Source organism: Geospiza fortis, unplaced genomic scaffold (genome assembly GCF_000277835.1).
Source record: "Geospiza fortis unplaced genomic scaffold, GeoFor_1.0 scaffold120, whole genome shotgun sequence".
Lineage (NCBI taxonomy): Eukaryota > Metazoa > Chordata > Aves > Passeriformes > Thraupidae > Geospiza > Geospiza fortis.
In genome coordinates, this window is record NW_005054364.1 from 192,665 (window position 1) to 211,299 (window position 18,635).

The 18,635-nt window shown below is 38.0% G+C and overlaps 1 protein-coding gene across 1 annotated transcript in view; it reads right to left on the reverse strand.

Annotated features, from left to right (window-relative positions):
- The window catches only part of TPK1 (thiamin pyrophosphokinase 1), a 190,160-nt gene extending 179,691 nt beyond the window's left edge, over positions 1 to 10,469 (reverse strand). Inside the window, exons 1-4 of the mRNA XM_014308281.2 lie at positions 10,383 to 10,469; positions 8,991 to 9,016; positions 8,055 to 8,110; positions 7,568 to 7,637 (exon numbers count right to left, since the gene is read on the reverse strand). Coding sequence (XP_014163756.1) covers positions 7,568 to 7,637; positions 8,055 to 8,110; positions 8,991 to 9,016; positions 10,383 to 10,469 — 239 coding nt within the window. The remainder of the gene's footprint in view (positions 1 to 7,567; positions 7,638 to 8,054; positions 8,111 to 8,990; positions 9,017 to 10,382) is intronic.
- Between the last annotated feature and the right edge of the window lie 8,166 nt (positions 10,470 to 18,635).

Here is an 18,635-nt window from a genome sequence, read left to right on the forward strand (position 1 = left end):
ATCAGAAACTCTGATGAGATCATGTAAATGTGGAGAGCATTTCATTTACTATTAAGAACTATTTTCCTGCATTTTAAAGGTGACTAACTGAGAATGTGAGATGATATTTTAACTCCATGCATGACTTTGAGCAAATTAATAAAGGAACAAAATAAAAGTCTTGGTTTCCAGTTCACCACTTTAACCTGTAGACAATACCCTCACTCTTGCTGTACACAAAATCTGGTGCATCTACATCTGCCTCTTGTGAATCATATCCAGATGTTCTACTGAGCACTGCTTTTTCTTTTCTACCTTCTCCTGTAAAGAAAGCATATTCCTGTAGTACGGTAGTTACCTGCTTCCACTGTCTCCTGACATAAAAGAAAGAAGGCATTCATACATCTATGTACACACATGTACCTCAGGGATGAAAAGCCAGCCATTTCACAGCTTCTGCAAGGGCATGATGCTAGCAAGCCTTCTTTCTATTAGAGATCTAAATTTCATGGGTCACAACAGGCAGTGCTGTCACCTCCCATCATTTTTAGTCATAAATATTACTATGATTCTACAATTACCATCTTGACTAGCAAAAGCAATAGAAATACAACATGAAGAGTAATTTAACCTCACCTAGATACTGCTAATATTTATGAGACCATATGTTTTATTATTATCTGCCATTTGATTTTCAGTTTGAGGGAATGATAAAAAAAAGTGCCCATTTTCTGTTATGGTTTATGCAGTAAGTTCACTTAAGAGCACCTCCAAGTAAACCCAGTTGCTGGTGTCTATCTCAAAATGTATCTCCACTTGTGATATGCAAAAGAGTACTTCTGCCCCTCCTAAAATACTCAAGTGAATCCCAACCAATGGTTGTGTAGCTCCCAGATTTTTCCTTTATAGCATAAGATGATTAAGTGAATAGAAATAACTCCTTTACTCCAGAAGAATACATACTCCTGGGTCTGGCTTATACAGCTGGTTAATATGAAGATGAATCTAGCAGTAAAAAAAAAAATAAAAATAGACCAGTGATTTTCAAGTCTCATAATTTCTGTAAGCGTTTGATTCAGAGACCAAAAAAGTCTGATATGCCTAGTGATGTTATTGGCCTAATACTTTCAGGAAACCCTTCCAATACAGGAAGATAATTTTGGTTTAAATTGAGGACTGAAACTATGCATATTTCATGATATTCATGCCTTGCTACCCCAACTCTTCACTGTTTCTGAAACAAACCTTGACTTAAAAGTGCACAGCTACTGGAATATAAATGTATTTGAAAATGCAATCGAGTGAAAGTAATTAAATTGAAGATATAAATGAAAAAAGCAAAAAAATTACATGATCCTGAGGTATCTTGAGACTTTCTCATCTGTATTACCTGAAGCAAACACATTATGTAACTTCAAATGTATTAATCCTTCCAAACACTAAGAGATAGATTTCTTTGGTTTCTTTAAATTTGTTGGTGCCTGGCTGTTTTCTTAAAATTTAAAAATGGATCCCAAGTCAGGTATTTCCTAAAGGAGGAAACTGTGGATAGGGAGTTTTTTTTTCCTGAACACTCCAACAGAATTTATTAGGATAAACACAAGATTCTAATTTTGATCTTTAAACACTGCTATAGTTTTTATGTCAGGCAAAGATGTCTGATGTAAAAGATCTCCTTTAAGCCATTTGACAAATAAAGCACTGCCTAAGCTTCCAACTTTCTTGGCTTTTGGATTGTAATCTCTCAAATCAAAGAACTCTTCACCACTAGCAGCAAAGGGGCTGGCTTTGACCACACAGTTTCAGAGGTTATATTTTTCTTTTTTAAACAGTACTAAAACATATTCTCATATCAGCATGAATAACGCAAAAACTTCATGAGTATAACTGTCTCACATCCTCCCCAAATCATCCAATGAATAGGTTTTAAAGACAAGAAAGAATCATTGGACTCTTCATGTAGAACTCTATACTCAGATAATCTCATTCAGTGTTTTCTGCATCAGTGCCCTAAATTTTGCCTGAATATAAGATGTCTTAAAAACAATACTCAGTTTAATCTGAAGAGTTCAAGCAAAGAATTCTTCTCAACTGTACATTAAGCTATGTCAATGGCTAATTACCTTCATAAGTATTCTATTTCTAATCCAATATGGAACACAGCAAAGTATGTATGAATTTCTCAGTCTAATAATCTTATTATGGACCCACTTTTCCATGAGTAGAAGACTATTCAGGAAAAATAGATCTCATTTTGCAGATGGGTTTTGCTAGCTGTTGTCCAGAGGTTTCTCTTTTGGTTGTCTTGTCAATGGAGGCACTGGTTCTTAGATTAGTCAAATTCAGTGTAACCTATAAATAGCCAATTGAAGTAGCCAAGACACTACTAACCCTCACTAACTCCTAAAATGCACACATGAAGCTGTCAAAATATCCAGACACTATGATTCATCTTTCCACTTTTAACACAGGCAAATATATGATGATGACTACCTTTCCTCATGGAAGTTATATTAGCTTAGTTTTCCTATTCAAAGGTTTAACTTGTTTAGCTTTAAAACTTTGATGCAAAATAAACTCCTGGAAAATGCATGCAGCTTGGGAGAACAACAAAGAGATCTGTGAGCAGTTGCAGAGCTACAATCTTGTTGGGATCACACAAACATGACTGGGTGTTGCAATGAGGAGATGCAGGCTTTTTAGGAAGAACAGGATAGGAAGGTGGGGAAGAAGACTTGCCCTCTCTTTAAGAGAGAAGTGGAGTGCACAGGGCTCTGCCTGGGGATGGATGAAGTTAGGTGAGCTAAGATGAAGTGGAATTGCATTGTGACAGGGATTTCAAAGATATAAGTTGATTGTAAAAAGATGTTTTTGAGGTCTATATTTGAAATTTAGCAGCTACATCAACTGGAAATGTCTACAAAATTTGTTCCTAATTTTTAAAAACTCCCGTACAGCTTCTTGAAGCTGACTGCATTTACAGCCAGTTCAGAGAAGAATTGTATAGTAGCAGCTGTGTTTTCATGCATTACCTGAGTTCACCTCATTTATGTTTAATATGTAGAAAATGCTACAATTTTCCAGTTTTACTGCTACTCTTATATTTCATATAGTTTACAGGGAGAAACTGAAAGGGTAGTGAAAGTGGTGTTCTCTGTGACTGCAGGCAACCAACTAGTGTCACACAGTCTGTAATACTAACCAGAACTCTAGAAACACAATATTTTTAATGATTGGTTAGTGTCACACAGTCAGTCTGAAATACTAACCAGAACTCCAGAAACACAGTATTTTTCATGATTGGTTTATCCTTCCTCTTGTAAAGCTCACCACTTCCCTCTTTGACCTGATGCTCTTAACACTGCAAAACCTGAGTACACATTGCATTTGACATCTCTCTGGGAAACAGCATCCAAGACACAAGAACTAATGACTAATGACTTCCAAAACTAATAGAAAGTTTTAAAACTTCCAATGTGATGATAGTTTTCAATGCATTTTCACCTTTGTATACGCCAAAGCCAGTGACACCCAGGTTAATCAATGTCCTGAGATGTAATCACAAGGTGTTGAGAAACAAGTTCTGCAGTGTGATACAGATAAACAACAGCTTAATGCTGAAGTGGAAAGCATTAATGACTCAAGAAAATTCAAAATTGGATAGGCAAGGCAGACAGAATAAGGCACGGCAAAGAACCTATAAAGATCAGCAACTCACCTGTAACTCTGATTAGTAACAAATGTTTAGCAATCAAGAATGGTTTAGCAGTAATCCTTATTTCTAAATGGGAACTGGTGTTAACAGTCTAAGGAAAATAACCTTTCTGGACTGTAGAGTCAGAGAGAGAAAAGCACCAGCATTCAGTCCTTTTCCACTCCTGCCTTTCCCATGTCCCCAGCACTGACAGCTCCCAAGGACAAGCCTCTTTAAGGGAAAGTTATCCTCCCCTTTTGGTTGTTCCTCTTAGCCCTCATGCTCTAGAAGGCAATTTGTTTTAACATATCATGGCATGGTTTCTCCTTGTTAGCACTTACAAAAATTAAGGTTTTCTTGGACAGGTTTGTTTTTAAACAAAAATAATTGCAACTCAGAATTTTTGAGAAAATGAGAAAACCAACCAAACATCATAAAAATGACACCACAAAACCAGAGGAAGACAGATAACATCTTGCATATGTTAAACCCATGACATAAAGTCTCATTGCTATGTGCAATGCTATAGAGAGGAAGGTGTGAACTTCCTTTGCTTGATGGGTCTAGCACAAAAGCAAGTCAAGATATAAGCGGAGAAATAGGAAACAGATGGAGGTGGGGGGCTCTTGAATCACCCTTTCGTGCTTTTCATCCACTGGCAGAGGCCAACATAATGAAAAACAAGTTAAAGGATTGTTCAGCACTGAAGAAGAACTACAGCAACCATGGGAGCAGCAAAAGGAGGCTTAAGAGGGAATATATCAATTAAACACAAGCATCCAAAGACACAAGCAGTAGAAAGACTATGCATCATCCCTCTGGGATATGGACACAATCAAATACCTCTATAAAGTGCCTGTATGCCAACACACACAGTATGGGGAACAAACAAGAGGAAGGATCGGTGTGCAGTCACAGATCCCACTGTGATTATGGAGATGGATAAGTCCCATGGCTGGAATGTTGTCATGAAGGGCTATACACTATTTAGGAGAGATAGACTGGGAAGGTGTGGTAGTGGAGTTGTCCTCTATGAGTGAGGTAACACTTGGAATGGATTGAGCTCTATCTTGGTGAGGATGATGAGTTGAGGGCTTATGAGCTTGCATAAAATGACAGACTGGTAAGGGTGATGCTGTTGTGGGTGTTTGCTACAGGTTGCCCAGGCAGGAGGGGAGGAGGTTGATAAGGCCTTCCACAGGCAGCTCAAAGCAGCCTCAAAGTCAGAGGTGCTGGTTCTTGCGGGAGATTTTAACTACTCTGACACCTACTGGAGAAACAACACAGTGAAGCACAAACCATCCAAGGAGGTTCCTGGAAAGCCTTAATGACTACTTCCTGACACAAGGAGTGGATGATCCCACAAGGAATGGTGTGCTGCTTGATCTCATACTAATAAACAGAGAAGACCTTGTTGGAGGTGTGAATGATGGGCACAGCCTTGGCTGTAGTGACCATGAGACTGTGGAGTTCGGTATGGGGAAGGAGGAAGCAGGGCAATAAGATTATACCCATGAACTTCAGAAGAGCTAACTTTAGCTTCTTCAGGGATCTTCTTGGAAGAATCCCATGGGAATGAGGCCTGCAGGAAACTGAAGTCCAAGAGAGCTGGTTGATATTCAAGGATCACTTCCTCCAGTCCCAAGAATGTTGAATCCCAGTGAGAAAGCAATCAGGCCAAGGGGAAAGAGGCCTGTGGATGATCAAGGAACTCCTGTCATTACTTGAGTGTTGACAGGGAATATGGAAAATTAGAGGCAGGAAATAGAACCAGTGTCAGGACACTTGGAATGAATACAGGGAGGTTGTCACAGTGAGTATAAATGAGATGAAGAAGGTCAAGACCCATCTGGAATTAAAGCTGGCCAAGGCTGTCAAAGGCAAGAAGGGCTTCTTCAATCCACTGGGGTCCCTGCTCACTTTACCTATTCCATGATTCTGTGACATGAACTTATCTCCAAAGGAAGAGCACCAGTACATAGCACTTATCTCCAGAACAAGAGCACCATACTGCAAGCTATTATTTTCCCAAATTATTATCACTATTTCCCATTCTAAAGGATTCTTCATAAAATTTAGTGTCACTGAGAATCAAGCCCAAAATATCAATCAAATTCTTTATTTATGTCTGTTGTATATTATAAAATCCTTAAAATTAAAGGACTATTGTTTTTTAGGTTTTGATACAACACAGATATCAAGGCTTTGAATAAAGTATAGTTTTAAAATATTAAGACAGCATTAAAAATTATTAATATGTCAGTACAGTCTGAGCAGACAGCTCTTTAATAACAATGGACAGGGAATTTAAAGAAAAAATACTTCAGAGAAGTAAATGGATATTCTTTCCAGCAGAATGATTTCTTTAAAGACAAAAATCCAAATTATGCACTCCTTTTTTTGTTTCAAAAGAACTGCTTTGAAGGTAAAATATACCCAACCAAAGCAATTAAGATGAGAAGAAGAAAGAGGAAAAGAATACTCCAAGGGCCAAGTATGTAAGACTGAAAGGACTATTAAGTCAAAGTATAATCATCTATTTTCCCCTGAATTATATTTATTTAATACAAACATAAATATGTGCAGAACAGAAGAATGAGTTACCAGAGAAGGTAAAGCAAAAGCTCTCAAATGCTGTTCTTTGGAGAGCATCACCATTATCAAAGAGAACTGTTTGCTGCAAATCGGTCTTGAATTCAAAAAGACACCTGCCTAAGTTTTCTTTCCATGACTCTGTGAGCAACTACTAGAAAAGGACAAACAGAATTTCATAAAACATGGTCTACAACAGCAGTGCTTCCCAGACTCCAGTCTTAGCAGTTGTAGAACTTTAGATAAACTTTTCACAGGCGACAAAGGAAGAAATTTTTACTTTAATTTTTACTTTTGGACTACAGTCTTCCTCTCTAACTCTTGTCTTTTTTTCTGAAGGAGAGGAGGAAACTGAGCTTCCTCTTGTCCCCATCATACACTTTCCATGAGATGAAAAGCAAACTATGTGTCAGATTTTGCTGTATGAATAAAACTGTTCATAAGCTTGTAAGTTCTACCAGATGCCTTTCTCATTCCTTTGCTCCAAGAGTCAGTGTATCAATTCACTTTTTAAAAATACTTTTTTATGAATTCTTGCTCAAAAAACCTGAAAATCCTAAAGACAAGCACAAAGAATTCGTAGTAAGCTAAGTTTGCACAACGTTTCATGGTTCCACTACAATGATCAGAAATTACTTGAATGAAGCATTTTGCATCACAACCCCCGCTCAACATCTCTGCTGAAACATCCCAGAAAACCGGGGATGTTTTGCAATTTTAAATGCCACTGCAGAAAACAAGACCATATTCTTTCAGTCATATTTCCTCACCTGGTGTACATTTATAGATAGTGTCTGTACTTGCCTTTGGTTATTTATAATGTCCTGATGCCATTTAAAAAATAATTCACAAAGAAAACTTCCAAGGAAGTCTAAGTAAGTAGATTTCCTTTAAGGCCTCATGAAAAATGAAGAGGACATACTTTGTTTCAGCTCATAGCGACAAGCATCAGATGCTCTTGTAGGCAACCCTTGCTAGGGGCACAGCAAATTTTTTCAGAGGTCTAACCCTGATGGATGCACAAAATAAGACTGACTGAGAGCAGAACTTTCAAGAGGAAAAAAGAGCAGTGGACTTCAGGGAAAATGGTGTTTCAGGCTACCTGTGTTCTTATAAATTGTAGCCAGGACTAAAAATTTAGGATAATGTGGAAAAAAATATTATACTACCTGCCACAGTTCGTTAAAGTACCATGCACAGAGCAAGCAGCTACTTAAGTAACTGAACAGATCCTGCTCCTCCACATTTTACTTTCCTTGAGAAAAGATGACTTCAATGACTTCAAATGTATTGCTGACATACCTTTCCTGGCTCCCTTCTGTGATGTGGTAGAGAAGATTGGCACCTCCATCAGCACAAGCTCTCAGGGCAGCTGCAAGTGAAGAAGGAGAACATCAGCACATTTGCATTATAAATAAAAACCCACAACTAGTTGACAGTGCTGCGTAAATTAATTGTTCATAGTGCCAAAGCTTGAGATCTTGTATGGCTTTTAGCTTCTGGTACTTGACTGCTTTCCCCGTTTCTCTAAATAGAAATTTGAACTGTTTTGACCAGACTAGTGCCAATCTTCATCTGACTGTGCCACTGCACTTGCAAATAGCTTATTTCTGTTATGAATAAAGTTCTATATGTCTAATTCAACAAACAACAAAGTAGAATTTAGCAACAATTTTAATTGAGCAGCAATTTTATATAAAATAATACAATCAAATATAATCAAGCAGATATAAAAATAATTTGGCAATGGTTTGGATAAAGCATAAGCAAAACCAACTGGGGTACAAACCCGACTGGGGTACTGGGGGCCGGGGGGTGGGGGATGGGAGTTTCTCACCCTGCCTCCTGTGTGAAAAACAAAGGAATCCAAACACAACCTATATACTGTATGCTAATACATATTCATCAATATTTTCCCATAAATCTCCTCCTATTTTCAATTCTTAAAATCTATATCACTGTACTGCACAGCACCTGCTCTGCTTGTTTCTAAGGGGTCTTCTGGCTTTTGGTGGTCACTGCCGACAAAGGCTTCTCCTCATCATCACTGTCCTTTGAACACCCCCACAGGTTGCACATGCACCCCAAGTCGTGTGTTATAGAAGCCAGCATTATATTCCAAAAATAAGCTTTATTATTTCTTAGATACCTGGAATAATTTCAATTTTATTCAATTTCAAGTCTGATTCCTTAATTATCCCGAGGCCTATTCCATTTTGGGATTTTACTTATCTCAAACTACATCCTGCATCCTATTTTCTCATGAACATCTGAAAACATCTGTTTTGTGACACTAATTACATACTCTTTTTCTCTATTACTTTTTAACAAATATTATCTAAAATATTGATATAGTTACAATTCTTAGCACGAATCAGATTCATTTATTACATTTCTATCTATCTGAACCTGCTGCCCAGCCAGCTTAAACTACAGACAGGCAAGTATTAAAACCTGAAAAGGCCCACTCTCCATCTACTGATGGATCCTCCACCTTGTCACAAGTGAGAACTTGCACTGTAAACACAACTATCTTCTCAGCCAGGCAGAAATTCCCCTATGGTGGCTCTACAGCAACCTGCATAACAATTGGGAAAGAAAAATAACCAAGAGTTAATAATGACAATACCTTTTTTTCTTTTTTGCCCCTCCTATGACACAACAATGGTAACTTTATTACAGTTCCTATATTTTTCCACAGACTGATATAAAGTAAGTGGTTTACATCTTAGCTTTAAATCTTGGACTATCCTGGTAAAAAACCACAACAATTTTCAGCACTTCCACCTAACCTGGCGACTGCAAAGGGCATGTGCCACTAATTCCAGTTGATTTCAACAAGCAGAGACATGCTATTCTCTTGTGATCCTTTTGTTTATAGAGATTAAAGTCAGAGAAAAGAGACAAGTCTAACACTATTACAAAATCAAACATTAATTGGTATCTTTTTTCATAAGCTTCCCTATTAATCATCATTTAACTAACACACAGCTCTTTCATGAGGTTTTTAAAACCTGATAAGCTATTAAGGATTGAAAATGACCATCTTGTCTTAGCAGTCTTTATCAGTTTTGCTCTGAGATGCACAAGTTAGATAGCTACAGTACTCAAGATAAAAGAAGCTGTTGCTTCCACACTAGGGCAGAGTGTTCCTTCCAGGCACAGAGAGACTGACTGGCAATACTGAAAGGGCTGAAAGTCACAGGGCCGGGGGAGAAAAAGAGGAGAGATAAGTAAAAAAAGGTACAAACAATCAGATCAGGCACTTCTCACCGCTAAGAATCCAATTTTCAGCCAAAGCCGCTTTCCTTTGGTGTTTATTTTTCAGTCAGAACCACCTGTCAGCAATGATACAAACCTGTACCTTTCCTTTTGGTGCACATTAGATGGGCAAGCCACCTTCTCCCTACTTAGCCAGCCTATACAAATTGGGACAACAGAGTTCACCTCTACAGCTGTTCTTATCTTTAAGTCATTCTTTCCTATGTGGGTGCTAAAATCCCAAAGGGAGTGTTTGTAAATGAATATCTACTGTGCAGTACCAAGTGACCTTGGCTGAGGATTTTTTTGGGGGACAGGGAGAAAGAAGGAAGCAGGACAAAACAAAAGCTACCAGTTCATCACAGGGGACTTTGGGTACCTCAGCTTTTTTCTTTCAGGCTAAAGCCATGAGCAGAGCAGGAGAACAAGCACTGTACTCCTCTGTACTGTTTCTAGCACAACTTCTGCTGCTGCTCTCTCCAGTGCCCACCATGGCAAGCAGTACTGCCCTCAGCCTTCTTGTACAGACCATGCTCTTCTCTGTTCCCTTAACCACTTCACCCACTCCTTACAGTCTCCACCCAAACCCATATTAACAAGCCAAGGTCAAGCAGATTTGATCCTGAGAAATCTTATTAGGTAAAGAAATTTCTAGATTATTCTAGAAGCTTGCCAGCAACTTACTATGGTGATTCCCTGCTTCAAGCAAGTGCCTCATCCAGTCTGATGAAGACAACATCACAGGACATAACACTACTTTTTGCCTGCTGTGTTTGACTGGAAGATTTTAGCTTCTCTTTTCATTTGAGGTTACATCTGAAAATGGATTGATACACCTCCTTTCACCTGGACATACCTGCTCTCTCAGGGAGTCCAGCTCACACAGAACATAGTAATGGCCCATTGCAAGAAGACTCTGTAATACCTGTCCTAAATCAGCCATCCTGTCCACTGGCTGCTTTAGCAGATAGAAGGCATCTAAGCAATGCCCAGGACCTAAGGTACATGACCTGCTGAAAGGCTGTTTCCTGGACATTTCCAGACAGTCACAGCTTTTTCCTTCTGAAAATAGTGAGTTTTCCATCTATTCTCCCACATTAAAAAAAAAAAAAAAATACATATATAAGTAGCTTATAACTTCTGGGGAAAAAAGAATGGGATGAGATACATAAAAAGAGATTAAAATCTATTATTGGTCTCAATTATTTTAACACAGCCAGAGCTTTAACTATTGTATATTCTCTCAATGGGCTTACCTCAAGTGAAGCCGGGCCCAAGATCTCTTCATCTGATCTTACAATTTTAAAACAATTGTAAACAAAAATGGTAAAACAATTTAAAACAAAAAACCCAAACCAAACTAAGCAATACAAAACTCTCCTGGTTTAGAGCAAATTTGGGAGAAAAACCTCTAAAGGGGTTCCTCTAGAAAGCAGATTCAAGCGGCCCTCCCCTAACTGGTTCAGGAGAAGATTTCTTTGGAGAAAAGTGGAAAAAACCTGTTTATTTAACAGGCAAAGCATTCACCAGCACAAAAAAATTGAACAATATTAATAAAACCTCTTGCTGCTCTGAAAAGATGACAAATTCAGAAAGTCCCCTTTGTGGGTTGCAGTTCAGCTCACTCAGTCTCTTATCAGTCCCTCTGGTGCTGGAAATGCCGCGGCCCAGGCCCGGCGGGCCACAGGTGCTTTTCTGTTTTTTTTCAGAGCAGGTTTAAACAGGTCCAAATAAAAAGAAAAACCACAGTCCAGGGAACTTCTCTGCCTCAGCTAGCTAAAACTAACTAAAAAGCAAAGGAGAGCTCCGTCCTGCTGTCTGTCCGCAGACAGCACAGTCCAGGAGCAGGATGCAGGGGAGCAAGTGCAGTGTCTGAAAACAAACTCTGCGCTTCTTCTCTCCTGCCCTTCACTCTCAGAACAACCATTAAAGGTGCAAAACTTACTATCCAGCATAAACAGAACAGGCAATTGGGGATACAAGCATCATATAGCCAACCCAAGACAAAAAAGAAATCAGTTTTCAATCAGTCTGGTACATGTAAAAATACTAAGATTCTCCCAAAGAAAGAAAGGTGCCTAAGTAACAGATCTACGACATTTCGATATTCTTCACACAGATATGGTGCTACTATTTGATAAATCAAAAGAGTTGCCTTATATAACTGCAATTTAAAACTGTCCTTCACATATTAATTCTTATTTATTAAAAAAAAATATTAAACTTCTGTAGCATTGTAAAGTTATTTAGAGAAACAATTTATGAGGTACTGATCCTTTACCAGCAGTTAATAACTTACACTGAAATCAAACAAAGCCTCAATTGCATTAAGGAACTAGCAGGTAATTAATAGATTGGCTGGAGGCCAGTAAATCATATATATCTACAGCTATGAACTAAGCTTTGCTTGACAAAAACTAATGATATATGTTAGCTGGAAGAATATGCATCATTATTACCTGGAAGTGTTTAAGGAGATGGTCAGCAATTCTAACCTTACAGTTTGGATGGAAAAAGCTCTATTAAAAACAACAGGAACTGATTTTTAACAGTTTCTTTTTATTAGAGACAAAATTGCTTTACAAACAACTATTTGGCCAAGGTGCACCATGGCAACTGTGTAGGCAAATCTAAGAATCACTAGGCACTCTGCAACAGCTCACACGAAACCTCATTAATTATTTCAGCAGAAACCAAAGGACCTGAACAAGATTTGGGCTTTGTTTTGCTTGGCTGGGCATTCTGAAAACAGAAACACCTTCTTCTGAGATGTTTTCAATTTAAACAGATGAAAAAAAATTAAAAGGTGGAAAGTGACACAGACTGATGAAGTGCTAAGGGTCACAAATGGGTCAAAGGCAAGTTATCCTCCAGGGTGACCAAAGTGGATGGTGAGGCTTATAAAGTGAAGAATAACTTAAGAGGCCAGTCAGAACACCAAAGGTCTTGCTCTTACCATCTCTTCTCCATCTCTCTCATCATCATCATCTTATGGAAGACCCCTCAAATTTGCTAGGTGGGCTGCACATGGAAGTATGCTCTTGCTGATGTACGTCAGAAAAATCTAAGTCCCCTAAGACATTATCCAAAGGCTAGAGGCAATTAACCTGGCCTCTGTGAAGTGACACATGCTAAGGAATTAGTTTATATTATATTTAACTAATGTAATATTAGTTTATATTATTTATATTAGCAAATATAAAAAACTTCCTGTCCAAGTAGCTCACTGAGCTCTGGTGGGTCAGGAGGACCAACATCTCCAGAAAAAATGTTGTGATATGCAGTTGGTAGCTGTAGCTTTTTCAACCAGCACAGCTGGAAAAGGAGGCGGCCTGTGATTTCAGCTATCCAGCTCAGCTGCAGAGCCCCATGGTACCATTTCATCCTTCTGTTATTGGATGATGCTAAGAGGACAAGGACATAAGTGCACTGCAGCCCCAGCTTAGCATGTGAAATTGCACTCCTTGGCATTACCACAAATTACCAATTTGACAATCTGAATATTCTGTGTTAAGCTCCACTCCTCAGAAGTAGCTCTGTCTGCCAAATTACCACCTTTTCTATCTGTTGGATTCCTTTCTCATATAACTCCAGTGTCAGTCAGGGAACTAGGGCATGGAGATATAATCAAAAAAATCAACTGTTTTATTGTGCAGGAGGGGGAACTCAATGCCACTGTCGATAACTGCTTCCCAAGTCATTGGGAGCAGCATGTGTTCAGTTCAGTCCAACTCTTGCCATGTCTGAAATTATGGCAAGAGTTAATACCCCCTCAGCCCCATCTATGTCAAGGAAGAGTTACATAAAGAGCATATAATCAAGCTATCCTAAGAGTTTCTCACAGGCAGCATGAATGAAGAAATAGAAGCCTTTCTGAGCAATGTCCTTCCTTTTAAATTGTGCATCTTCTGCTAGTAATATTTCCCTTTAGTGACTGAGTTTGAGGCACCATTTTAGGGCTAATTATTAGTTACAAAAATTATTCTAACACAACAAAACCATTGGAAACAGTTTACTTTATATTTACCCCTTTGGCAAATATAAAAACTTCCTGTTCCTGTGAGACAGGATATGAGCAGCATATGAAACACAAAAAAGGGAGGTCTTGGCTGTGAGCTAACAAGTTCTGATCCTTTTTGCAGAAAACGAAAAAGTATCTGATTGTATTCAATAGCCCTGCAAACTGAGGGGGACAAAAGTCTCCACAGAAGTGATGCAACTCTTGCAGACTAAGAGGAGTGCATAGAAAGGGAATACATTTATAAACATTACCAATACCTGGGAAAGAAAAGCATAACCTTATTATTCCTATTCTATTACTCCTTCCAATTAGCATTTAAAATATATTCTTGTCCAAACCGATCTTGAAATAAATCTTTTTTTTTGCTTAAATTCAAACTTGTGACAACTATCCTTAAACTGCTTTAGTATAGCCCCTCTGTTCTTTTTCTAATTTCACACAACTTCTTCTAGGTATGCAATCTCTTTCTCTCATTCCTTTATTGATTCAGTAGCCTGGTAACCATAATTAACCTGCCAGCAAAATCTACGCATAAGAGAACTCTGCTTAATTAATGACTTGGAGTGCAGGTAGTAATACATATGTGAAATAAATGGTAGATACACAGAGAATTGCTTGCTTGGCTTGATACATAGGGCCAACACATTTTTGTCCCAGTATTACTAAAAAATAGCAGTTACCAACAACAAAATGCATAATCTGTATTTATGTGCTGCCTCATTTTCTCCTTTGTCCGGCAGAACCTGCAAAAATAAATTTAACAAACCCATGGCTTTGTACAGCTGCAGATTGCTAGAAAGGGTATCAAACTGCATCTCCAACTATTGCCTCCCACCCACGTGTTTCCACCTGTGTTATCAGGACTGTTTGTAACTGCTATTCCATTTCAATTACAGGGCACTGCAGACATCCCTCTTCTGTCAGCCGCAGCTCTATTGAGCAAATCAGCTATCAGTCCATAATAGTTTTCTGCTTTGTGGTTGGACGTTGGTCTTGCTATGAGACTTTTTAGCTATTTAAAATAGGTCTGTCCTTAAGTTGCAAATGAGTGGTTTGGTTACTTAAAGAAACACCATCAAAGACATTGGCAAAAGCGGGGTTTTATATGAATTTGTGAAAATACAACTTTATATAGTTTGATGACAAGGTTCACTCTACTACTTGCTACAAAGATGAAAGCATACAAAAGATCACAATAGAAGGAATTTGAAATTATTTACATGGAAGATGGGAATACTAGAGCGGGTAAGGGTGCAAAGGATCTGGATGCAATGATAAGGGTGCAAAAGGGCTTTGCCGCACTTAGCCATTGAGTAATTTATATTAACAGAGCAATTTGATAGTGTTCCCTACAATTATAACAATGATTAACTATAGATTTGAGATGGTAACATTCATACTAATAATCAATTCGTATGCACACAGACGAAATAATGTGTACACCCTTTTGTATTTGTGCAAAGGTACCTATCATAAATTCCCCTTGAGTTCAGTGAAATGCTAACATCAAATCCCTTTGTGCTTGTCAGCAAGCAAGGCTGCACCTAAAGGAGTGTGGAGATGGGATGGGGGTATCAGCCCAGGCCTCATTGTTAGTGACAGTTCTTTGAGTATCACAGACTTGACAGCATGTGAGCTCTGAGGTGTCACACTCAGAGGGTTGCTACTCTAAAATTGTTTGTGTATCCAAGAAAGGTCCACCAACTACAAATCTCTTATACCTAAACCATGACTCCTAAACTATCCATATCAAAGAACATAGGTACCCATTAGTCCTGAGGCAAATGGATCACCAACACTGCAGCTATGCTCCCATATGGACCAGACTGGATCTCAATATGTAAAATGATTGTACTTTTGGTAAGGTAATGATATGTTTCCTATGAAGCTGCTGTGCTTCTTTAATTAATCTGCTTTGAGCTGTAAACATCATAGAGATCTCAGCCAAGCAGAGGCAAGATCCATTAAACAATTAAATATGAGAAGACAAGGAAGAAACCAATATGAGAATGAAATAGGAACACTATTCTTTTTCCAGTGCATTGATTCAATATTGAGCTAAAGCCACACATATAACACTTCTCTTTAGAAAGTTCACACAGAAATTAAACACAAGGAAAATGAAACAATTTTTCCCACAGACAAAAAACACCACTGAATTTTAACCAAAAATGTTACAGTCACAAAAAAAAAAAAAAAAAAAAAAAGAAAAAAGAAAAATTTAAAAGAAAATTCATAGTTTAAAAGAAAATTCTAGGAAAACTTATATCTTACCACTCACTTTGGGGGAAAAAAAAAGAAAAGGAACAGAGTAACCCTAAAAAAAATAAATTCCTAAGTACCAAAAACCACAAATTCAAGCAAAAAAACTTGAGTACCAGTAAACATGGTAGCAGTAATGTGCTGTCAGAGACAGAGGCAAGGGAGCAACTGTGGTTTGACTAAAAGTGAGCTTCTGCACTGTCTTCAGGAGCACTTCAGTGCAGAGTTCATTATGATGATTCATATTCAAGGCTGCTGGGTTTGGAGTAATCTCTTGTCAGGAGTTAGATTTAATATTCCTACAAGCCTTACTTAAGATATGATTTTGTCTTCTCTTTTCTGTCATTCTCCCATTCTGTCAAACCCAAGAGCTCTGGTACTCGCTGAGCTGCTTTACAACCACAGCTGTAACAGGCTCCACAGGCAAAGCAGCCCTGTGCTGTCTCACAGAGAAAACCAGGAGGAGAGAGCTTAAACATAAAGTACTTGCTGCCATCATTTCCATTAAAATCTAAGTGACCTTTTCATGACAAGGCCATGTGGCTTGATGCTACTGGGGGAAGAATCAGGAAGAAGTTTACTCTTTTTATTTTCTCCTTTTTTTTTCTCTGTTTGAAAAATGACAGCTAAAGCTATAATATAACATTTAATCAGTTTTTCTTTTTGCCCTGAGCACACATCTATTATTACTAGGTAACAGTAAGAAAACTTATTAGGGCACAGATTAAAAAAAAAAAAAAAAAAAGAAGGGAAAATGCACTGACACTGAAGTTCATAATATTAATCCTGACTTTTTTTCCTGATACACTATTTGTTTTGAATGCATTTAAAGAATAACTTTTCAAATGTAAGATCCTCACAAATCAAATGAACTGCTGAAACAAAAGCAGGAAGTCCTACCTGGGCCTTAAATCTGTATTTTCCAGAGTGAGAAGGAATACAAACTCCTTACAGCCATATATTTGCATTTTATTGAAGTCTGGTCTGATACCAGGAATCCCCCCTGAGATTCACAAGTCCTTCCTGTAGTCCCACAGGTTGGCCCCAGGGTTGGGTTGTATCCTGGCTTGCAGACCTTGCCTCTGTAAACCTTGATTGCTGCTGAAGGATCAAGCAAGTCTCAAACATTAAACCCCTACAGACACAATGCTGCAGACACAATCCATCCCATCAGGCAGCCTTTCAAACAACACCTGCTTTCATTGCTTTGCAACTGCAATGCACCTCACTAACAAAAATTTACTCTAGCCTGTCTACCAGGGTCCTACACCTACAGCAAACATCTACATTGAAATATAACTGAAGGTGAAGTAGCTGCCAGAGTGTGCAGCTAGCTTTTTTCTGCATCCATTTCCTGGTTATCAAGTGAAATGGAGAGGCTTCAACATTGACTTTATTTCTGAAGTTTTAAAATCATATTTAATAATATAATTGACCTCAAGCTTTGAATGCAACTTTTTGTTTCTTCATTTTCTATTTTCCATTGCTGCAGCATTGATTTCTGACAGAAGGAAAACAAACAGCTACAAATATGATGGAATACCCCAACTGCTTGCAATTTTAATTGCCGGTCAGCACTGTCATCAGACAAACTTTAGTAACAAGCTAACTTTATTCCTATATGGAAAAAAAAAAACCTGACTAAAAAAATAATCACCTTTATTAGGATTATACATCTACATTTGCTGCAAGGAGAGAAAAAAAAAAGAAGTTTGTTTTTTTTTTTTAATCTGGCATTGCATGAGCAATAACAGACTTCATGAAATCACTGCTCCCTACCCCAGAATGAGAAGGATGTGGGGCAGGCAGGGAGGCAACATTTGGAAAAAGGTGGTCAGCAGTGCTAAAACAGCAAAGAAGAAGAAATAGTTTCTTACTGCTGCTGACAACCAGCAACTCTATGCTCCTCATCACAACCAGATCAGTGCTCCTGTCTCTTCTGCTTCCCCTCAACAAAATGCATTAATAATTCAAGCCAACCTGCAAGTGTAAAGCAATGAGAATGGTAAGTTCAGATTCATGTCTCTGATTAAATATTTTCAGCTAATGCATTTATATTTCAAATTTTGTTTGCCTAAATTGGATTTGCAGTAGCCGGCAACTCATAAAAAAATTAATCACACCCTTATTTAAATTGCACGAATATATTAATTCTCCTGCTACTAAAACACACATCTTTCCTTAGAGCGCAGAAACAACCATTTTATACCATAGTGTAACAAAAACTTTTGTGTGCCAAGGAAATTTCAGGGCTCATAAAAATCAGAAACTCCAATTTTGTTAAAAGATAACTAGACTATTACAATGCATAAATTTCTCAATGAATCAAGCATGATTTGACACCAACTTGAAAACTTATTTAAAATATTCAAGAGAATAATCTTGGTCTAAAAGTTGTTTGGAATTAAGTATGTGAAAGAGGGACAAACAAGAAACCAGACAAGGATGGTAGATATATTTTCCTAATGCAAGTGGAACTGACCTTTATACTTTATTTTCTAATGTCTTGGTAACATAACCTGTGTTCATGCTACATACACTTGTGTATCAGTAATTTTCCCGACTTTTAACAGATAACTGTTCAATAGATTTTCAAACAAACAATTGTAACACCATCCAAAGAAATGGCCAAACCCCCCCCCTCCCCCAAACTTTTATTACTTAAGTTCTGAGAGTTACACTCTTGTTTCTGACTGACCCCCACATCTTTTCTGTTGTCTTAACTCCCAGATTTGGGCAGTGCTAAGCTGCAGTAGAAGTTTCTTTGAAGAAACTGGAAATGTAAAATTACAAGAAGACCTGATCTTACCTACTTTATTTCATATT